This window comes from Mustela erminea, chromosome 14, assembly GCF_009829155.1.
Source record: "Mustela erminea isolate mMusErm1 chromosome 14, mMusErm1.Pri, whole genome shotgun sequence".
Taxonomy (NCBI): Eukaryota; Metazoa; Chordata; class Mammalia; order Carnivora; family Mustelidae; genus Mustela; species Mustela erminea.
Window position 1 is genome coordinate 76,476,638 of NC_045627.1, and position 24,265 is coordinate 76,500,902.

Consider the following 24,265-nt stretch of genomic DNA (forward strand, 5'->3'; position numbering starts at 1 on the left):
CCTATCAGACAGTCCAGTATGGAAGGATCTCGATATCTTTTTCTATCATTCTGTTTTTCTTAATTTTTCTTAAACTTCTTTCTTTACAGTGTTTCAAATCATAAACAACAACAGAGATACCACTAGACTATAAGACCAGCTATAGTCGTAGTGAGTAAAACACACCAAATATGAATAATATATTTTCCTCTAAGACTAAAGAGGGAGTTGTAGCCTTTGTGAGACAAGATATCTACGGAAACCATCTTTCATCAAAGGATTCTAAAGAGCTCTGTGAACCCCAGTAAAAAAAAGTTCATCTAACCTTTCCAGAATTAGGGACGATGCCTAGAGAGTGGAACATGCCTAGAGAGTGGAACCTAGAGCCTTGACTCCAAATGAGCACTGCCTTCCCCCAAGCCAGGCTGAGCCCCAGTCACTGCTGGGAAGAGGGGCTTTGTATCTTCCTCCCACACCCACTCCCCATCACGCTCTGGACACCCAGTGTCCTATGCTGACAGAGGTCTCTGGCCACTCGAATCTCACAGAAGGTCTGCTTTATCATGAACTACAGCCTCATTCTACACTGTGGGAAAGTCCGTGGAAACCACGCTCTTTGCTCCTCTGTGACATCTGTGCATTGTAGACAAGATAAAGTTAGTCAAATGGAATGGAGAGGCTACTTACAAAAAAGCTCTCACTTTTCTGCTTAAAGGGCTGATCATTTTACCCACAGAAACCATGGATTACCTAGACCATGTCCGAGTGTGGTCCCTGGACAAAGGGCATCGATGCTACCTGGAATTGGCTCAGAATGCAAAACCTTGGGCCTTTCCCCAGACCTACTGAATCAGAAACCCTGGGAGCAGGGTCCAGATATCCGTGTTTTAATAAGCCCTCCAGGTGGTTCTGATGCTTGCTGATGTTTGAGGGCCACTGCCCCAGACACTAATTTCCCTGGAAGTGTTCAGAAATCCAGCATCTTCATGGTTAAGTCCAAGTATTCAAACAAATCAGCCTGTTTGATCGCAATGGGCTAGAGACACGAGCCTCTTGGGTCCCCCCAGGGTACACTGGACCATAATAGCATTAATCATGTCAGTGTGAACACAAATACAAGGTTGCAGAGAAAAGAGGTCATGCATACAAATATTCGCCCTCCCCAGTGTTAACAAAATTTGCCCTTGAATACACAGCTCCTGCCAATTTGGGATAAACATACCTCTCAGTATGAGTCACCATCAGACCAACACACAATGAAATAGGAAGCTGGCTGGTTTCTGCTGTGGTGTGGCCAGATCAGGCTCAACCACAATGAGAGAAATCTGCACCACTCACCGATCACTGAACCTTCAGAAAAGTTCTCTGGCTCTCTAATGCTGGCTCAGGAAAACACTCAGCATTTTGACTTCAGCATACTAGAGGCAAACAATACCAGGACTCTTTCTTGCCCCTCAAGGGCTGTGTATATGTCACAGAGGAGTCCTCTCCTCAAAGTGAATCAGATGCTGAGATTTTCCTCTTGGTAGGCTGAGTCTACCTTAGGATGTCTTTTCTGCAGGAATTTGGAAAAGTCAATTTGTTGTGTAAAAGAGGGTTTCTGGGATGCCATACAGGGGATGTCATCCTTTCTGGTCACCTGACCGGGTCATCAGAGAGGCAAGAGGCAGGGCCACCTCTCAAATCTCCACATCCAGCTTAGGTCCTCGCTGTCTCCATGCTCTTGAGTTCACTCCCTCATCTACAATCACTCCCAAGAGCTCCCAGTAAATTCAAGTCAGTATTCCTTCTCTCAGATTTACTTGGACATTCAGCCTTAACTCTAGTACAAATCAAGTCTTCTTTCATTTCTGGATGAACATTTTGTAGACGTTGGTGAGTAGACAGCACAGGAAAAGGGATTAGTTTTCTAATGTCAAATTCTTTCCCTTAGCTTTGGAAATCCCATTATCCGGACAGCCCTAATGTAATGCAGCTAAGCTGGGCATACTTCTGGTGAGAGTAGCACTTCCATCTGTAACATAGTAAGAGCTATTCACACTTGGATTTGTTTTCCCTCTCAAGAGGAGCATGATAAAAACTGGAGCTCCACTCCCTCCAAAGATGCAAAGTTCAGAACTGAGTTGTACACATAAGTCACTAATCAAGACAATTTATTCTGAAACTTGTAGCATTATGGCATCTCCTTTAATAGATAGCTTCTCTTTAGCCCTACTTTAGGATGTCCTGGTCTTTTGTTATCCCTTGAAAAGCTTGGGGCTTTTTGAGTTGAGGAAAAGATGAAGAACTAAGACAAGCCCGGGAGTGGGTAGGGCATGAAGCATTAATCTGGGAAGCAGAGTTGGAAAACTGAATCTAGGAGAGGCTATTAGACACTATAAAGGGGCCCGAGGGGCAACTTGGACATGAGGAATCGTGACACCATGGAGAGATCCCCTGTCCCCAGAACTCCCCAAGGATGGAGCAGAAATGGGTTTCAGTTACATCAGGCGGTGTGCCTGTACCTGAGTGGGTCGTGTCCGCGGCTGTGTGGGTGTTGACAGGAGTGGGATCGACCAAGGCAGACACCCTAAGAGGCAGCAACTCTTCACGCCTGGAAAGGCTGTTCTACAAGACTGGATAGGAAGTCAACAAACACTTGAGGAGAGAGCACTTTCTTAAGTTGCACCGGTGACCCAACTGTTGTTTAATTTCCCTTGCGTTTACTTAGGTGGACAGAGTAATTCTAGAAGAATTTACAGAAGGGATGGGCCTTTGAGAAGCATTATAAGGAGGCTGAACTTGAGGTAGGTCTTTGACAAAGGCAGAAAAGGAGAATATAGCTATTTCCCACAAGGATAGCAGGTGTAGCATGATGGGGGCTGGAGAGAAGAAAAACCTTCCACAATGATTCAAAGAGGACGAATGTGGGGCGAGAGGAGCAGCAGTACAATTAGCACAGACTGGGGATCTAGGTAGGCCTGCGTGGAAAATCAGCTCCTCTGCTTTTCAGCTTAGCGATCTCTGGCAGGTTTCTAAATTCCTCCAAGCCCCCTTTTCCTCATTTATTGGAGAGGAGGAACACCACTGACCTTGCTGGGTCAAAGATTAGAGACAAGGTATGTAAGGCTCTCAAGGCAACGTCTGTCACTTTGTATGTGTTCAGTAATTGGCAGATTTAATAATAACATTGAAAATAAAAACAAAATAAGATGGGCTTAGATAGGAGTGGGGCGGAGGTAAGCTCAGGACTTAAGGAATCCTCAGTGATCAGCAGGAAGCCTTGAACTTTACCTTGTCACTCATCAAGGTTTTGGAACTGGAAATATGATGACATCAGTGTCCTAAGAGGATTACTTTGGTGCCAGTCTGTAGGACACATTTGAGATACAATATACCACTGTTCTCAGCAGCTACCACGAAACAAGATTGCCATGTGTGTGTGCGGGTGTGCGTGCGTGCGTGCGTGCGTGTGTGTGTGTGTGTTTCACCTGAATGTCAGAAGGAGATTGAACGTCTCTCCCTTGAGGTTGGACTGGAATGAGTTTCACTGGATCCCACTTTTCCTTAAAAGCAAGTTGGGCCATCCAATAGTTTCAAAAATCTTCCAGGACACAGAACAAAACAAGGAAAAAATGGTGTGTCCAAATGTAAAATCCTCTCTACCTTAATGCTGTCTCCCTCACAGCTAAATTCTTATTCTTTCACATGGTTTCCAAACCGTAAGTATCCCTCATTATTTAAATTAGATGAGCGCTCACATAATTTAATCTCTAGTATTTCTTCTCATTTTCTCTAATAAAAATAATAAATCCCTCTTGTACTTTTAAAGCTTTCACTAGAACATACACATAAGCTAGACAATTATAGCTTTTAATGAGTATAGCAGGCCTCTGGAGTTTAGGTTGATGAGAGTGTATTCAGGAAGACAGATATTGACTGATAAACCCACAAAAGTCTCTCCTACTTATTTGTTACGGGATACAGCAAGGGTAACATGTCCTTGAACACATCAGAGAAATAACCATTTCATCAAGATTCCTGGATCAATAAGTGTCAGTCCCTGGAAGAGGGTGGGCGACCGGTTAGGGGAAGGAAGATAGTGAGGGTCAGAATATGTCGGCAAATGTCACTCCACACTAGCAGAAGTGTGAGTTGCCAGCAAGCTTGCTTTCCAGCGAGGGCCAGCCCCCAAAGCAGACAGATACATGCAAGAGAAAAGGACGCCCCAAACCGGTGTGAGCTAAGCCATCTCTAAGTGGAGAGCACAACAGGGAATCCATGTCCCTCCTTCGCAAGGCCCCCCATATTCCTCGGGAGGGAGGCTACCACGATCCGAGCCTACTCAAGGGTGACTTGTGTCAGCTCCAGGAGGAAGAAGCAAGGCATCTCTGGGAGCAAGAAGAAATGCAGAGGACCAGAAGACTCTCGGGATTGAGAAGACACAGGTTCAGGTCCAAGCTCTGAGCACAAGCCAACCTGTTTCAGCTACTGAGAATCTGTGATGGGCAGATACTAAGGAAGGTGTGTGGTCAAGAATTACAGATGGAGACACAGCGCGGCTGCGGGGAGGCTCACCTTCTAGTGAGACAGCCCGTGGAAGTCAACCATGTGGCAAGTGCAGTCACTGACCCATGCCCACCATCTGATGGGACACAGAGGATGAACACTGGGTCCAAGGAGCTGCCGCATGACCTTGAACAATTCACTTACCCTTTCCAAACCCCCGTTTTCTCATCTCTAGGGTGAATGCCTGGGCTACGTGCTCCCCTGGAGCCCTCTCACTTTAAAAGCTATGATGGGATTCCTCTCTTTCCACAGAAGCTCTTGTGTACCTGCCCCAAATCCTGCCTCCCTCTGTTGCTGGCGGAGGTTGGTGCAATCAGAGAGCTGGGAGGTGGCAGCACGGACTGGCACAGACCTCAAAATAAAAAAGGAACAGCCTTTAATCAGTGGCTAAGGGCTAAGATAATTCTAGTATGTGACCTCTTGGTGGCCCGTGCCAATGTTCCGGTTAGAGAGTGGCTACTGTGTTATGAAGCAAATGTGAACCCAGGCGATCAGTTTGGGTTTTGAGGCATCTGCAATGGCTTAGAAAGAGAGCTGCTCTTTGGGGACCACTGATCCTATGATCTGTCCACCACTCAGAGAAAGTCTGGGGCTTCCCTGGACCCCACGGGAAGGGAATCAAGAAGTGGCTTTTGCAATTCCCTTTCCCATTATGCATAAATTAATTATACTGGGGACACAAACTCAAATCCATTAGCAATGGAGGTCAGGGCTGGGTTGTTCCAGTTGAGAAGGAGGTACAAATGAAGAAACCTGGCCTTTATTAAATGTCAGCATCTGTATTTGTTATTCTGAGGGTTCCTGAAAATATTCCTAAAAAAGAGAGCACATCAGTAGAAGCATCTATATGTGCACCCAAACATTTCATTCAATTACCACTTACTCAGTGAAAGACCACAGCTACTGACAGGCTTACGAAAGAGACACAGGAGGAGGATGGATGAAGCAGAACCGCATTTCTCTTTGTCCTAAGGTGCAGCCTTAACACTGTGAGCTCTCGTGATCCTATTTCTCCGGCCATCCATTAGTATAATAAATCCAAACTGTGTTTCCAGCAACAAGGATCAATTTGAGTTCAGCATGTTCACCTCAAAGTCATTCCCTGTAGGAGCTTTAAGTGAAAATAGATACAAATAAATCACTGAAATGATTCAAGACAGCCCCAAAAGAACAAACATCCGTGTTTATGGAAGAAGTTATGTCCCACAATAAGAAAGTGTGGCAGGATAAATCTAAGCTTACCAAAGAGCAAAATTAAAGGGTGGCTATTCACATTATAAAATCATGTGGTAGAGGTCCCCAAGACATATATTATTAAGAGGGAAAAAAAATCAAGCCACAGAAAAATGATAGAAAGATCTCATTTTTATACTCCTCCTGACTATCTGTCTTATTCCTGTCTAGAAAGATACACAATATTAACAATGTTATCTCTAGAGAGAGGGGGGAATTGAGGTTGGCAGGGTAGGGACAAGGGACTTTCACTTTCTGCTCTCTGTTCTGCACATTTCATTCTAAGATATATTTTATATATTACTTGGATAATTAATATCAAGGATTGCTGTATTTCTTTACAAGTTCCAGATAAACTAATAATTTAAACTATCATTTAATTCCGAAAGATTTAACTCGCATTTCAGGACCACGCCCAGTTCATAAATAATGTACACCTGCGCAGAGCGCCCCACCCCCCCCCCCTTTTGACATTCTCCTGCCACTTGAATTGCCCCCTTTGACACACATCGCATCCTTTGAAAAGGTGTTTGGATGGGGTGATTAGGGATGCCGCCGAAATGCCAGGTGATCAAGACAGCACACCTGAAACCTTCAGAACAGCTCGCTTCTCTTTTCAGCCCATCCCAGCTGGGCTTGGGCATGTCCCAGAGCAGCAGAAGCCCGGTCGAAGGACCCTTTCATTACAGATCTTCATTAACTGCCTGATTGCAGCGGGGTAAGGAAGAGAATGAAGGCTAGGATGAGCGTAGGAAAGCAACTCTCAAACACAGCACAAATTTCAAGACGCGATAATCAAAAGAGACACACATCCAGGAGCTCAGCTGTGCAAACACTCCAGAAATAGGATACGCTTCAGACGCCGCGGCTAAATTAGAGGTTCTTAATGACTTCACAATACGGAGGTTCTCGCACCAAGAATATGTCTGCCTGGCTTTCGATTGATCATCCCCCATTAGGTGGCCGAGCCCTGCAGCACCATTGCAACTTCTGCAACCATGCACGGGGATCGATATTTATAATTACCTTTCTCCTTCACCATGGCAACCGGGTCCTCTGGCCAGCAGCGCGGAAGGAAAGAGGAATCAAGTCTAGGAGTGGGAGCGCTCCTGGGCGGTCAGATCCGTGGCTGTAGACGCTGCGAGGAAAAGCCCCGGGCATCCACTCGCGAAGTCCGGGGCTGCTTTCTAAAATCCCGCCCCCATCCCGGGGGGCCGAGCTCCGGTGCCCGCCCCGCGATCGCCGCCGAGTGGCGGCCGCGCCCAGCTCGGGGACTCTGCCCTTGGGCCGAAACCACTCGCTACAGCTGCTGCTGTAACAAATGCAAAATTCCACTGTCCTAATCTCTGGTCACCGACACCACTTTGCATTCCTCGCACCCAGGCCGGGGAAACCGGCACAGAACGCTCCCTCCCCGGGTCTGATAAATGATTGCCAGAAGAGGGGGGCCGAGGAACAGCCAAGGGACTGTTTTGATAAATAAAACTAGTCAATTGTTAGCTCATTAGTTTCCTATTACTTCTGCTCGCAATTCTTAGTCCAGCTTCTCTGGGACACACTGAATAGATAAAATTAACCGTAGTAGAAAAAGGAAAACAGAATGCCAGTGACTCCAAGTTCATTTTCTTCAACTTCTGAGGCTCAATTATAATGAATAAAGATTGGCCTGGCGCTCACCTCCGCCCCCACCCGCCCCGCCCAACACGGTTTTCCTGAATGGGGGTGGGGGAGGAGGTCGGGGAGAAGCCAGAGGGGACCCGAGACAATGAGAGCCAGCCGTGGAAGAGGATCTTTCAGGATTCAGTTCCTTCCAGGATCAAATTCAGGATCAAAGCAAAAATCTGACTTATCCAGTTAGGTAGGATTCCGACCGTCCACTTTCTCTCTGCTTCCTTGGAGTTTTCTAGACAAGCCCCTTGAATATATGCATGTATGAGGGAGGAACCCTAGCCACAAAAGTGGGGGGCAAACAGCTGCACCCGCACCACTCACCCCCCACCCCCACCCCTCCAGCCTGGCGTAGCCACAGTGGCTACTGATAAAGCTTTTGCTTTCTGACCCACAGGGTCAAAGGTTGGTCTCCAGGGAGCAGAGGACCTCTGGGTTCACAAAACCCACACCCACCCCATTTCAGCACCTGTCTCCCGAACTCAGATCATTCTGCCGGCCACACGTCACATACATCCACCACGTGGGAGAAATGTGATGAGTAAGAGACAAAAAGACAGCCGTAGCCCCACTCCGGCAGAGCGGCAGATAGCCAACACATCTTTCCCAACCAGAATGCACAGCCAGTATTAGACTGTATTTATTGCAAATATTGTAACGTGTTGGGTCTGAGAGAGCCAGGGTAGCAGAAAGGAATGAAGTCAATGCACCTGCCTCATCTTTGACTGGGAGGTTGTTTATAGCCCCGATGAGGTTCAGTGGGGGGAGGGGGGGGCGGAGGCCCTTTACTGCTGGTTTTCTGATGGGTAACAGTAGCAGATCTCAAGCAGCTGTGACATTCCTACATCTGTGACTCAGGGCTTTACTATTAATAGCTTGAGTGTCTCAGCCTGTAAGGGCCAAGTCCTGTCCAAACCCTGAATCGTCTTTTCTGTGAAACATACTCGGCCCACACTGCTCCCTGCCCCCACTGTGGCCCTACAGGTCGGGTTTTTCCTAAGTCAGCAGCCAGCTGGAGCCTAAGTGCGAAAGAGCCTTGAAGCAGCTTTTCCAACCTCCATTCATACGTAGTACCAGCCAAGGGTTAGAGCAACCCCGGCAACTTGGAACTTGCAACTTGCAACTTGGGAGAGATGGGCGGGGCTCAAGCACATGGAGGGGACAAACCCTTTAGGTTCCCAGATTTCCGTGCACGAAGGCTGTACTCGGCTGCTTCTCCCACCCCTGATCACCCTCAGAGGTTATAAAGAGATGCTGACAAGCAGAATTAGCCTCAGAGAAGTGGAATTAGTTTAGTGCTGTGAGCCTAGCAGGTGAATTTATTTTATTACCTTTTTGCTGCATGGGCTCTGAGGCACATCTCTCCAAGGCTTTCATGGTATTCAGCTCAAAGCTAAGGCAACCGAGCTCTCTCGTCTTTCTCCCTCCTTCCCTCTCCCAGCTGGTACATGACAGCGAAACATAGTTGGGTTTCTAGTCCAAATCCAATCCTATGTAAGTGTTCCAGATACTATAAATGCAATTAGTTCAATTTCTCTTTTACTTGGCATGACAGTTTTTAATCCCGAGGTTTATTAACCAAACTGGTCCCTTATTACACTTCCGAACAGAAGTGTACAGAAACCCTGATTTAGAAAGTCTCTCTGGCAGCTTTAGGGACTAAGTTCCTGGAGTGACAGTTGGTGGCTATTCATTTTTCAGAGCAGGCTTTTCTGAAGGAAAATACTACATAGTGGTTCAGAGAGATTCCCTCCCTCCTGCGTTTTCCATGGAAAGAATTTTCCTGCACCACAAAGTGAATGAGTCACCAGCATTTAGTTGCTAAATAACAGTCATATGGCTAAAGTTCTCCCAAGAGTCAGACACTGCTACTTTAGGATAAAAGCATCCACTCGGCACTTTTAAGATAACCAAAGAGGGTATTACTAAAAGTTATTTTTGGAATGTGGGAGAGTAAAACTAAATTGTTTTTGTCTCCTTGCCTCTGGCTGAATAGTTCAGAGCTTAGAGAACAGAACGAAAAGGTTGATATTTTCTTCTTTTTTATTTTTTTTACTTTACAGTGCAGCAAAATAAATCAAGAAAAATATAAGGTTCACAAGATGGCAGGACTTTTTGTTCAAATGAGATAAGACTTCATAATACAGACACCAGCCCAAGGTTTTATTTGTCATTTTATTCACCCAAAATGACTCCCTGCCGCCCTTTTCATTCACTCACAAAATGAAGTCAGGGCTGGCCACAAGTGACCGAAGGACAGGAACCATTTTGTGGGAGAGAAAAGCTTTGCTCGCCTACAGCTACTCTTGGCGAAAACTCAAGAGTACATCATTTCAATAGAAGCGAAGCCAATGGAAAGGGAAATGTTGCAACCAGAACAAGCCACCTGGCAGAGCCCACTTCCTTGTCGTCCTCTCCCTTCCACAGATTTCCTACTGCTTGTGCACCTGTACGGCAGGAATTTCAGGACCCCTCCGTGACTTCAGGACCCCGGGTTTCCGGGTATCACACATCCCTCGATGCATTTGGACTCACGGGCAAAAGCGCATGCAAAATCCTTTCTAGGGGAATTCAGCTGAAAGAAAACTCAAGAATGAGTTCCTTACTTGCTTTCTAGGTCATGCTTACGTTAATCACCCTCACTGTGGACACGTCTGGAGCATCTACTGTGTGCCAGAGACTCCTGGGCTGGCAGTTCGAACACAAGAAGAGAGAAACCACTGCTTCGGAATTGCTTAACATCTGCTGGAAGGGATTCATACATGTGAATGTGCTCCATGAAATTAGGAAGGTGTTAAAGAGAGCAGTAGGGTGTCGAGGATTCCAGGCATTGCTGAACCCCAACCTGAGAGCTGGGACAGGCTTCCAGGAGGAGTGAGAGGACAAGTAAGGGCTGCCGAGTGAAGAAAGGGGGTAAGATCATTCATTCCAAGCAGAGGTCATGGGGAGCAAGAAGGTGTCAAGAAGCTCTTGGTTCATGGGGAAGAGGGAAAGGCTTGAGCTAAGGCCTGGGTGCTAGGTAGCAGCAGAGGGCTCTGAATGCCACACCAGAGAGGTAGGACCTTAGAACTGATATGGTTAGAGTCTCAAACCTGGGTTCCCATTTCTTTCCGAATTAAGGTCAAAAGAATTTGGCCTCATCTCAAAGTCAGCTGTCATCTGATTCCAACTATATTGCCTCTTCCCTCCATTTTAGGTGGGTTAGTGTATGCAGGTCCAGAAGTGTCTATGTATATTAGTTTATTTAAATATTTCCTTGATACCCGGAATAAAATGATAGCCATGTTCATCCCTTAAAATGTGCAGCATTTTAAGTAACTCCAGCCATCTGGGACTATAGTAATGGTTTCATACCCACCACCAAGCTGTGAGTTCCAAGTAGGGTTTTGTGACTTTCTAGATCCCCAATGGTATAGTTTGCAGATCTCCAGAGATGAAAATAATAGGGATGCTTTAAATGCAGACACCTGGTTCCCACCCAAGATCTGATGGTGCAGATTCTCTGCAGAGGAGGCTGGAGCTGCGGCCGGCTCCTTAAGTGACTAAGGACCCCAGGCCTGGCACACTGGCACGTAAAGCAGGAGGTGAATGAATATGAGATGTACAGACACAGCTATACACCGAGCTGCCACATCTAAAAAGCAACCCCTCTCAGTTAGCTAAAATAACAATCATCCGGACATTCACTGCGATCTTAATGGAAATTTAGTGGAAGTGATGATTCCAGAGTTTCATATGGCCTGAGACAAAGTCCTAAATGTCTGAGCCCTCTTGATCTACTCTCATGTCCTCAACGGAGAATTCCTAGGATTTTTTCCATATGAATCTCAGGGAATCAATGCCCAGCAAAGTTCTTTTCCATGAATTCCTCAAGTAGAATCATTTCACATTTGTATGCAAAACTTTCCCCCTTCTCAGAAGCCAGATCTGAATTTAGACCTGAGCAATAGTTTACAGCTTAAGAACAATTATTAAGGTATATTTAAGCCTTCCTATAAATAATCCACTGAAGATATAAACTGCAGAATGCACATAAAACAAGCCATTTCCCTACATGAGTACTGGAACCTATTACCGGAATTCAAAGGATCTCTTGATAGTAGAGTTTCATGGATTTTAGCCTACTTGGAGGCATGTGAGAAGTTCACAAGAAATACAGAAATAGCTCTGAATTACTTGGGGAAAAGGTCCTTTTAAAAAGCTTATTATTAGCTTTATCTTTTTTCTTTAATATTTTCTAGGTAGAAATACAGGTAGTGGGGAAGAATGATGGTCACTTTCTGTCATCTGGAACTGGGATGGCTTCCCAAGCAACACTCCCTTCCTCCTGGTCCTTAGGGCCACCAGCGCTCTGGGCTTGACTATAGGGCAGTGAAGATTTACATGTTTATTTTTGCAAAAGGCTCCTGGCTTTCTGAAGGAAGGGATCATATGTGAGTATCTGTATCCACATAGTGATAGGCACAGAGTAGGAAAGCAACATTAGATGAGTATTCACAATAAATGTCCCTAGTTCATCAGAGTAAGTCAAAATACCAGATAAGCGTGCACTTTTATTTTTTTTCATTTTTTAATGAAAAATAGACTGACTTAAAAGTCTAACTCAAATACAATAAAAGTAAATTCAGTATCATATGTAAGTCAATTTAGCAGTTGCTTAAAAGTATTTGTGAAGATGCAAACCCATAATGCACCTTGTAGAGAAAGCAAGCTGAAAAGAAATATAACCGGGTAGGCGTCTTAACAAACCCTCAGTACTACTTTTGTCACCACTTACAGAATGTTTATAATGTGTCTGCCACTATTCTAGTCTGTTTACATTTATCACCTCACCTAATCCGCATACCAGCTGGGTGAGATAATATTATTACACACAAGGAAAGATCCCAAACCATAGGCCCTCTCTTTGCTCTGTTGGGCCTTCCCTTTACTGGAGGTCGTGAAAGAGCCTCTCCTTCCCTGTACATGCTCCCCCCCCCACCCACCCACACACTCTCAATGTACATTGAATTCTTGGGCATTTCCAAAACACCTGGCACAACAGAAATGATGTTGCATTTTGCCTTCTTTGTATAGAACCATCTTCTCTTGATACCTTATCCTTTGTTAGTTCTTGGACTTCTTATGATAGGCCCTGATAGGTAAACAGGTAAACTGCATCATGACCTTGGCCTGTTGGGCTCGTCCTTGGCTGGACGAGGGAGGATAGTATACCAGATCTACATGTCACATCTTTTTTTGTTTTTTTCTAAGATTTTATTATCTGTTTGAAAGAGAGAGACAAAGAGAGCCCAAGCAGGAGGAAGGGCAGAGGGAGAGGGGAGGGACATCCCCACTGAGTGGGGAGCCCGATGTGGGGCTTGATCCCAGGACCCTGAGATCACGACCTGAGCTGAAGTCAGATGCTTAACAGACCAAGCCAGTCAGGTACCCCCATATCACGTCTTTTAAGATACCATTCAATCACCTGTCCTGTGGAATCCTTCTCAAGGACTAGCATTTCTGTGGTTTACATAGGAAGACAATTTTAAAAATTGGGGGAGTTGGATCAAAAAATTTTTGCAGGGTTTACAAAGCCTGCATTCACCCCCCCCCCCCCCCATTTAGCCTTACAACTCTAATTATGCCCACTCCCACTCTGGTACACTCCTAGAAAATAACTTCTCTCTCATTCTCCCTTGACATTTCAGCCGTCTTCTGTGGGACAGTCCAAAGGAAGCATGTGGCATGCACAGCCATTAGCACATCTGCTGCCCCCAGAAGGGCACCACTGTCCCCCAACATACGTCTCAGTAGGTTTCTCCAGTTCTTGCTGCAAGGACAGAAGAGGCTGTGCACCCAACGCTGTTTGGAAAACACTGTAACATGTGGGAAAAAATAGGCATCAATTTCCTATAAGATGCATATGTCAGAGGGAAAGGAAGTCCTAAGGCAGACTTGTCCAAGGTTATGCAATTACTTAAAATGGGTCAAAACTCCTGATGTCTTCCCTCTACCCAGTGGTTATGCCACTCTGTCACACTGGTCACATAGGCAGCTTGATCAAGCACAGCCAGGGTTTGAGCCCCAGCTCCGCCGTAGGCTGAGTAACCTTGGGCCCATTTGCTGTCCTTGGCTTTCAGCGGTCTCCTCTGTGAACGGTAATAATACGCTCCAGTTGTGGGGCGGTGAGGACCCGGCGGCTTCAAGGGCGTGCAGCCCGTGCGGTTATGCAGGACCCGTGTTCAGAAGGGCCCTCCATTTGGTTTAATGCTTTGCTCTTGTCCCATTGGTATTTGTAAGAATTTTATCTCTGAACTTGTGTTTTGTAGATGACATCCAGAGGGACAATGGAGCTTGCGTGTGAGCAGATGAGACAGATGCAGGATGTGTGACATCATGCCTGCCGCCCATCTGCAGATGGTGTTTATAGCGCACCATGAGCACAGAACTCCAGTGGACCCAAGATGCACGCGGGGAGCAGGGAAACGCAAGGTGAGCGCAGTTACGTCTACCACTGAATAAACAGGGATGCTGAGAGGGCAATTTCCATTTAGATTGGAATACTTGCTTGAAATCCAGACAGAAGGCAGTGGTGATCCAGAAAACAACTAGCCAAGGAACCCTACCCTATCCTCTCTGACTCTTGTTACCTCCTTGTATCAGCCAACCACTTACATTGAAAATGACGACATAGAAGAAACACTGCTCCCTTCCGGCTCTCAGCAAGCAAAGACAGGGAGCCCAGCAGAATGTGTGCGCATCAAGAGGCAAAATTAAAATAGTTGAGCTGTGTGTATATTTCCCTCTTTCTTTCTTTCTTTTTAAATAAACATATTTTAAAATAAAATAAAATTAATATTATTTATTTATTCTTCTTTATTTCCCTCTTCTTTATTTTACTTTTTTTTTTTTTTAAAGATTTTATTTATCTATTTATTTGTCAGAGAGAGAGAGAGCACGTGCGAGTGAGCACACAAGCAGGGGAGGGGTAGAGGGAGAGGGAGAAGCAGGCTCCCTACTGAGCAGAGAGCCTGATGTGGGCCTCCATCCCATGACCCTGGGATCACAACCTGAGCCGAAGGCAGACACCCAACTGACTGAGGGACCCAGGCATCCCCCTACTCTTCATTAAAGAATAAAATGCATATAGATCTACAGTCTATGAGATGGTGTAATTTCAATGATTCCACATATGAGCTAAATGCTCTTCTATTTGCATTCAAAATGAGCACCACACAATATAAACATGAATGGCCCAATTCATGTTAAAAATTTACAATTTTATTTTAGGAGGACCTGGGTGGTGCAGTTGGTTGGGCTGCCCACTCTTGGTTTCAGCTCAGGTCGTGATCTCAGGGTTGTGAGATCGAGCCCCACGTTGGGCATGGAGTCCGCTTCAGATTCTCTCTCTCTCCCTCTCTCTCTGCCCCTCCTACTTATGCTCTCTCTCTCAAATAAATAAATAAAATTTTAAAAATGAAATTTTACTTTATTTAGGACATTTAATAGCAAATAAAAATACCATGGCAAGGTGAGAAAAAGAGTGTGGAATAATATGTTATATTTCAATAATATAATAATAAATATATATCAATAATATATTTCAGAAAAAGAGTGTGGAATGATAATAATACATAATATAATATAATCCTAAAATAATATATTTTAGGATTTTATTTATTTTTATTGGAGCACGAGAGTGAGCGCACACAGAGTGGGAGGGAGAAGCAGACTCCCCACTGAGCAGGGAGCCTGATGCAGGCCTTGCTCCCAGGACCCTGGGATCATGACCCGAGCTAAAGGCATATACTTAGCTGACTGAACCACCTAGGCACCCCTATATTTTAGCACCTTTAATGGTATTTGATTTCTGTACTTTAAACAAGGTGCCCCACATTTTCCTTTTGCACAGGGCCCTGCAAATTCTGTGCCAGGCAAAGGGTGAGGACGAGAGGCACTCTGTATGAGATGAAATTGCCCCCCGCCGAGCCCCAGTACAAGGAAAGGCAATAACCATTGTTATGGTCTAGCCTCTTACTGTTTCATCAGTTTACAACAAAATAGGACAGACTTGAAAATGGTAAAATCCCAGTTTTCAAAACCATTTTAGGATATCAGGAGCCTTTTGAAAATACTGAATCTGGGGGACTTAACTTATAATGCCTTGAAGAATTTTAGTACCTCTCAATACCTTGGTATATGACCTTTGCTGCCATATGAGAGAAGGCGTGCGATGCCCACCATTAAAGTGAGAATGGATGTTAGTGTCAGGAAAGCTTCCCAGGAAGACAAAGTTATTCTTCTCAACCCACTCACTCATCCAGCAGGTACCGACTAAGTGCTTACTGTCAGACCCTCTTGTAGGTGCTGGGATATATCACAGCAAATAAAAGAGAAATCTTTGCTGGATGGAGCTTACATTCCAGTTAGGGGGAGGGTTGCTGCTATAATAAAATATATAAGTAAAAAATACATAAATGGTAAGAAATCTGGGGGAAAAATCAAGGCTGGAGAAGAACATGTTGGGGGAAGGAACTGGGGTTTTAAGTGGGTGGCCCAGGAGAGCTTCTTTGAGAAAGTGTCATCTGAGTAGGCCTGATGGGGTTGGGAGTGTGCGCAGTGTGACGTCTGTGGAAAGAACCCCCCCCGGAAACCGTGAATGGTAAGAGTGAAGGTCATAAGGTAGAGCTCACCCAGTGTGTTCAAGGCCCCGTAGGGGCCAGTGAGGCTGGAGGTGGTGGGGTCCACTGGTCTCGGCAAAGACCTTGGGTTTCATAGGTGAGTAAGGCAGGAAGGCTCTGAGCAGAGAAAGGTGAACTATCTGATGGTCATTTCCTGGCCAGGATTGTCCTGGCTCCTGTGTGGTGACCAGAGGAAAGGAGAGGGGGCAAAGATGCAAAATGTTGTATTGATGCATGAAATTAAAAAAAAAAAAAAAAGAGTTTCAGAGTGAGATGAAGACAGGACAAAATGAGATGAAGGAAAAGATGGTAGAAATAAGGAATGAACCCTGCGGACCAAGATAGTATCAATAGCAATAAATGAAACACCAAAGAACAGACACTGATACAATATCCACTTCTTAGCATAGGAACGGGCTTGAACTGATCTCAGTGAATGCAGAACAAAGCACCTAAAACAATGAGAGAGAGTCAATAGATGTTCAAAATAAAGGAAGACTTTAAAAAACCCTTATGTCCTAGATGTGGAGAACATAAAAAAGAGAGAAGCTATATTCAAAGATTAACCCACAAGGACATCCTGAGGGGCGCCTGGATGGCTCAGCCAGTTTAGTGTTTGCCTTTGGCTCAGCTCATGATACTGGGGTCCTGGGATCAAGCCCTGCATCAGGCTCCCTGCTCAGTGGTGCTCTCTCTCTGTCTTGTGCTTGTGCCTTCTCTTTCTCTCTCTCAAATAGGTTTACACTTAACAGATTTAACGAATATAGATACAATATTTTGGCAAAATTTGACATAGGATGCTAAGTCCAAGTCCTAGCCTGAGCTTCTGAATGTCACAGGGTATCATTCCCCATTTATCCAGGCAGAAAAAACCTACAACCCAAAAAAGAGAAAAACTCAGGCTCACCTCCAACTTCTCAACAGCAACACTGATGTGTAGAAGACCATGGGGCAATACTTGGAAGTCTGGAGAAGGAAAGATTCCCAAGAACTTCACATGCACAGTCAAAAGGTTCATACAGGCAACAGGCAAACCACCACAAACACAGGGCGCTCAGGAAATACACCTCCACATACCCTTCTTGGGAAAACCGTTTAACAACAACATTGGCTCACTACTGGGTTATGGTTCTAGAAGAAAAGAAGGCAAAGCACAATGTGCGAACAACACCATGAGGGACAAAACCAGGAGCTGGGTGGGAGACAAGGCCCAGAGGGCGACTGTGCTGGTTTTCCCAGCAGGAAGAGAGTGACCTGCACCAGACCAGCCAAGCTTCTCAGTGTTGGCGTCCTTTAGAAGAGTCTGAAAGCATACGACCCAGTTGCTTCGTCTTTGCTGAGAGCTGAGGCTCAATCTCATGACTGTCTTAAACGTCCGCCCTCGTTTCTTGGACTTAAGGCAAATGTATCTCCGGCATCTTTAAGAAAAGGGAGGTGACATACCTTTGCCTTTTTACTGCTTATTTTATTTTTTTTTCCAGATTCTTAGTTCAAAAATTGAAATTGTTACTACTTTATTTATATCTAGGATTTCCGCAGTATCTTTCCTCCAGAAAGAGGATACACTAGTTCAAAGGATAGCCACATAGGTTGTTTTTATTTTTTTAGCTTTACAGTTATTTAGTCTATATGTTCATGAAATGCCATGAAAATCCTCATGACAAGACTTTCACTTATCAACACAGAGTCTTGTCCAGGTGTAACTACATGCCTGGGGGGACCCTGCCCCATCCACTCCTCTTCTGTTCCCATGCTCCCCCTCTTTTGCATAGGTACTGAGCCATATGACTTCTTGCCTTGGCCATGGCTGACTGGATCATTAGTAGACCCTGGAAGGCGGGAGGGATAGGAAAACTCGTACATCAGCTGGCCAAACACAGTTTATATTCTGCCTTGAAAAAGATGAGCAGGGCCAACTAGGTTTTCACTCTTGGGAATCTGAACTAAGACACATAGAGAAAAGTCCCAGTCAGTGGTGGGTACTTGTATTAAAAGGTCAGGTAAGTCCAGGCAAGGAGGCCACCTTACCAAAATTCTGAGGGGAACAGTGTCAGAGGAAGCCAGCTGGGAGGGAAGAGAGTAGGATGTTCCCTAAAACTGAACTGATAGTCCTGGAAGGGACTGGAATTTTATACTTCTGGAGACCTGGCGGTTCAGCATTTCCTGGGTTCCTATGAAACTTCTTTATCTTCTCAGACTATCCTTTCTCCCCTCGTTTGTTTGCTCGTATCTCCTTGGCATCCACTTCTACAATTCAGACCTGGTTACTAGAAACCTCATGATGGGTGAGTTAATGCATCTGGAAGCTGTTTCCAGGCAATGACTGGTGGGGAGGTTGCAGACAGAGCAATGCCCCAGCTGGGATATTTCTGATATTTCTACATTACCTCCCCGAGTTCCCAAGGAGTTCAGTTTGGGCTGTCTGGGTAGCCTTGGGTAACTAGTTTGATAATTTAACTTTTATTAGCTTCACTCTCCTACCTGTGTTTCCTGGATCACCTCCTAAATAAATAACTTGCCCTCAAGTCCTTGTCTCGGGGTGTGCTTTGGGGGGTGTTCAAAACAAAAGACAACCTAAGTTATTCATATTTTTATGACACAAAAGAAAGAAAAATTGGTCTTGATCCTCTGATCACTTTCGACCAGTCCTTTACTTTACATCTGAGACAGATTCTAAAGAGAATAGATTCTTCTTCTCTCAAGAGAATCGGTGACTCACTGGATCGTTTTTCTGGACAAACATCATGGCATTCATATGCACACACTGTGCTAATGCACTTCTTCCTTTAGAATATGTAAATGAACCTACTTGCCTGAACTCAGGTGACAGGTGTGCGAACTAACCACCGCCTCATCAACAAACAGGACCCCCAAATGTCTGTTAGCCCGCAGTTCTGTTTTAGGGAGGAGGATGTGACTTAAACCTTCACGCAGACGAACGTTTGTACAATCCAATCAGAGACTGTGCTGGTCTTACAATACGCCATGTCTCAAGTTGGCTGTATTTCTGAAGAGGTAGAGAAGGTAGTTTTGTTCCCTTCCTCCCTTCCTCCCAGTCCCCAGCAAGCTAGAAAACACGCCGCATACGTATAAGATTTGTTAGGGTTTGCGAAGATTAGAGGGAGGATGGGAAGAGAAATATTTAGAACTTCAATCGCTCTTGGTTTTGGATCTGGGTTGCACAATATAGTTTTTCTCTTCCTGAATAAAATACCCTTAGAGTGCTGAGCCTTTAGCAGTAGGCTTTGCTGGCCATCACGTTCACACACAGGAAAAAGCACAAAAGCCCTAAGAATGGCAGTAAGCTGTAGCATCACGCCGCTGAAAGCAAAGTGGGCAAAAATCAGGGAATCATGAAAAGAAATGAACAACAGTTGACTCATTCATTATGCTCACAGATATTCACTGAGCATCTACAATATGTGTAACATCACCACTGAGAGGCTGAAGGTGGGCTAGAGGTCAAAGATGCCTAGTAAGCCCTCGATGGGCTTATATTCGAGTACGGCAAATAGCGCAAGTACCTAAAGAAGGAGCAAGGCGCTGGAAGCAGAAATACCGAGAAAATGCTACAAAGGTTTGAGGGAAGGAATACTTGCTGCCTTGGGCTCACCACTTCTCACCAGCTGTTCAAACAGAATATGATCTAGACCGTCCTGGTACCTAGACCGAGATGCTAACCAAACGTGTGTTAGAACCAGCTCCTTGTATTCTCTTTAAACTCTTAAAACAAATCGATTTACCACGATCTACGTTAGCACAAGTTCATCTGAAGTATTACGAAACAAATTAACATCACATGGTCTTTTTGTCAAGAATAATCCTGGACCTATTGATGACCTTAACAATAGGCAGCAGGTCTGGCTCCCAAGTGATTACAGAATTGGACTGCACCCTTCAAGGACAGGTCCTTGCCCGAGGAAAAGATAACAGATGAGCATATCCAGCTACTTACTAGAATCACATGATAGCACTTCAGGGAAAAGGGTGATATGAAACAGAACTGGGACCTGTCCCACGAGAGGAGTGAATGTTAAACACGCCAGAATATTCCGGTGATGTCAAAAATGACCTTACAACGTGATCGGAGTAGTGATGGACAGAAAGGGGGAAGGGTGGGTGCTGGCGGTGGCTCCAGGTATTGGGCTCCTCTTTCCAAGCTTATCTTCTCCCCAGGGGGACCCATTTTCTGTCATGAGGGTTCTCCCTCTCCACCGGGCCACACACAGACCTTTGTGAGCTGGATTTTTCTGAGCACTGTGAGTCAGATCAGTTCTGACGTCCTCTGATTCATTTCAGTTGCTATCTCTGGCTACAGAACCTGGATGAGGAAAGATCTTGAAACATCAACCAAACAAAACTTGGGGGGCACCTGCAGCACAAGAAGGAAACCAGCCAGTTACTGTCTCAGAGTAAAGGTCCTCCCTTTTCGTACATAATGCATTTGCAGGCCTTTAAGTAGCAGGGATATTAGGGCCAAGATCCAGGATGTAAACAGATGTGAAGGTCCAGTGGGATTTTTTTATTTCACTGAAAACTGGCTATTCCACTTTTGAGGAAGAGCTTGGACTTAATTTAGAATTGTATTAAGTGCTATTTTTAATGCAAAATAGTGCAGTCACTGGGGAAAATGGCTTAGCAGTCCCTCAAAAAGTTAAACATAGAGTAACCATATGACCCAGCAATCCCACTCCTAGGTACATACCCATGAGAATTGAAAACATATGTCCGTACAAAAAACTTGCACTTGTATGTTCATAGCAGATTCATAGCCCCCAAAGCAGAAACAACTCAAACGTCCGTCATCCAATAAATATTAACCAAAATGTGTCCTATCCATAACATGAGATACTGTTGGCCATAAAAAGGAAGAATGAGGTATAGACACGCGCTATGACACAGAAGAACTGTGAAAATACTACGCTCAGTGAAAGAAACCAGACACAAAACGCCACATGTTGTATGATTCCAATGCTATGAAACTCCAGAAGAGGAGAATCCATAGATAGATAGAGACAGAAAGTAGATGGGTAGCTGCCAGGGGTTGGGGGTGCTGATAACAGGACGTGACTGCCAACGGATACAGGGTCGTTTGGGGGGTGATGAAATGCCCTGGGATTAGACAGACAGGAATGATGGTTATAGAACCCTGTGAGTACACCAAACAAGCCACAGAATTGTCCATGGTAAAATGGTATGTTTTTATGGTGCGTGAATTATGTCTGAATTTTTTAAATGTATGAAGTGCCTTCATTTATCAAGCAGAGTTATACGCTGGAGAAACAAGGCCACGTTCCTGCTCGTAGGAACCTTACTACCTGGTAGGGAGAGACATGTAGACACATGTGTCCATCTGTGAATCAGCGACTGTGTGGGACAGGAAGGGCCCCCAAAGAGGGCAAGTCTGGAGAGGCTTCCCAGCAACGTTTCACCTGAGCTGAATCTCAAGCTAAACAAAACAGTACGGAGAACGCTTGATCTTCTTTTCTGCAGTGCTAATGGGGGGGAAAGAAGCCTAATCTTTCCCACTTCTAAATGATATGACAGACTCCGGGAAAGTCATTTTACTCCTCTAAGCCTCAATCTCTCACTCCCTGAGGAGGGTGTTGATACCAAAGCTTTATTTCTACCTTGAAGAAACATCTAGAACTCTAAGGCATACCATAGTCCATCTGGAGTTCTAGCATATTTAAATTTGAAGGTCCCATGAATTCTGATTCTGCAAAGGATTCCTCGATAGCATTCCAGGTGCTGTGCCTTCCGAAGGCTGAGGAAGGAGTCCTCGCTCTTCTGGCTGCCTCTACACCCCGAGGAATGACGCGCACACACTATGCTACCTTACAACTGGCAGCCTTTGTCTTGCATCCCAAGGCCATTCCTAACTCATTCATGTCCAACTCACTCAGTTAACAGGAGTCTATATTCCTGAGCCCAGGGTCACACCCCCAAAATCATTAAGATCAAATGATGCTAAATTAGGGGTTTTTGTGAAGGTAGCCCATTCTTAGGAAAAACCTTTTTAAAAATATTTTTAAAACTAGGATAAAAAATTTTTTTTTTTAAGTTGGGATAAAAACAATGACAGACAATAAATTTAAATGGACTGCCTTCCCCTCAGACTTTAAATAAGATTAGTTTTTTTTTTTTTAAAGGTCTATTGACTTATTTTAGAGAGAGAGAGGGAGAGAGCACACAAGTAGGAGTGGCAGAAAAAAGGAATGTCAAGCAGTCTCTGCACGAAGCATGGAGTCCGAGGTGGGGCTCGATCTCACAATCCTGAGATTACCACTTGAGCCGTAGCCAAGAGTCGGATTCTTAACCAACTAAATAAGATCAGTTTTTAAGCATAGATAATTAAAACTGGTGGAGCATTTCAGCATTTTTAGTCACTCAAGGAAGTAAATTAGATGGGAACATTTCCTTTGAAAATAGTTACTTGTTCACATTCCTGGACCCAAATAAATAAATAACAAAGAAATAAAACAACAAGGTTGGACTAAGCAGGATCAGGCAAGGAAACCAAGTGAAAATATGTCTTCTAGTTTTTTTCTATTTCTAGTTTTTCTATTTCCTATTCTTCTAGTTTTTTCTATTTCCTTATGGTTGAGATATTTCCTTTCTGTTCGTATTTTCAGGATTCCTTCTCTGTTTTCTACCCATTTGCTTCCTTCGAAAACTAATGTTATTTATTACATAACCATTTATTTGGATTCTCCTACTTTTGGGGTGGAGAGAAGCAGAACAGGGACATAGTGACTGAGAACCTACTCTAACCTATATTAAATGCTGATATATTTTCTTCTTCTATATCTACATTTTCTTTTTGTCCTCATAAATTACTGTACCACCCACCTTCGACATGTGATAAAACCAAGGCTCAGAGATATTAAGTAACGTGTCCAGGTCACACAGCTAATAAGGAGTGGTGCTAGAGTTTGAACTTGGTGGGGTGGTCTGACCCCATAGCCCGGCACTCAGAGCCACTGCCCCCCGCGGCCTCACCCAGCCTCAGTTACGGAGAGGCAGGGGGACGATTTCATGCCCTTTGTGTTCTAACACAGCGATCTGATTTCTGCAAACATTCATTCATTCATTTACTTGCACACGTACGGGCTTTTCTGTGCCGGGTACTAGAATCAAGTAAAAATATGGGTGGGGCTCTCTCCACACCCAGAGAGGAACTCACGGTGCATTAGAAGAGAGGCTTAGAACTGGGCGACCAACGAAAATATGCACAGGGTGCCACAGAAGCACAGAGGAGGAGGAGGCGAGAAGGAAGGTAAGCCTGCCCGGAGGAGGAAAAGCTTAAACTGGATCCTGACAGTCAGAGGAAGCAGGAAGCCTATGCCAGGCCACAGAAGAGCATGTGCAGGGAGAGACCCATGGGGAGAGGGGCCTTCAAACATTCCTGACAGAGAAGTCTGATGTGGGCATTTGGGGGTTAATTGTAGGACATGACAGAAAGGCAGGGCCTGACCATCAAGAGCTTGAAACCATGATTCTGGGAAATATGATTAAACTAATGGAAGAGGAAGCCTTGGGAAGCTAACAGGGTCATTGCTAACTGCAAATGAAAAGAATGCCAATGAGCTAAACCCTTACCAAACAGATGAAATCTCTAATCTGTCTCCTTCAGTGCCTTCCCACGACTTAGGAGGAAACTGTCCACCACTCATCATGTCCATCCCCAGGAGAATAAAAGTCAAAGCTTTTGACTCCCGCATGCTGGGGAACTGAAGCCAGCCCCTTGCCAGCCCCAGATTCCCGTTACTACTTTGTGCTGCGCTCAGACACCAGTCGTAAGCCGCCAGTCAGGACCGTAGGGCTGAAGGGAGGAACCAGACCTTCTTTCTGGCAGTATCTCTTGGAATACACTGTTTTCCATGGCAGGATCAAGTACTTCTCTTACATGTAAGGGAGGGGCTTTACAATGGAGTCTGAGGTTTGCAAAGTATGAAAAACATTTTCCCAACATAGCATCTCAGTTGCACCAGGAAGATTCGATAGAAAAGCTCCACAGAGTCCTGAGGAATAGCTCTTTGAACGAGACAGCAAAGTCCCTCAACATCGAAGCCCTTCCCCTGGCCCTTTGCCATGTGTCTGATGGGTGGGGTTGGGATTAGTGAGTGAGAAGGGGACACAAAAAGGAAAGTTGCAGAATCACAGTTATGATC

General features: G+C 44.9%; 1 protein-coding gene across 22 annotated transcripts in view; it reads right to left on the bottom strand.

Annotated features, from left to right (window-relative positions):
- Positions 1-24,265, bottom strand: part of ABLIM1 (actin binding LIM protein 1) — a 300,396-nt gene that overhangs the window by 169,079 nt on the left and 107,052 nt on the right. Inside the window, exon 1 of one of the 22 annotated variants that reach the window (XM_032313776.1) lies at positions 6,787-7,080. The exons of the other annotated variants lie outside the window; for them this stretch is intronic. Within the exon in view, the coding sequence (XP_032169667.1) occupies positions 6,787-6,802 (16 nt within the window). The 5' untranslated portion in view covers positions 6,803-7,080. Of the gene's footprint in view, positions 1-6,786; positions 7,081-24,265 lie in introns of those variants that run through there. 22 annotated transcript variants of the gene reach the window in all.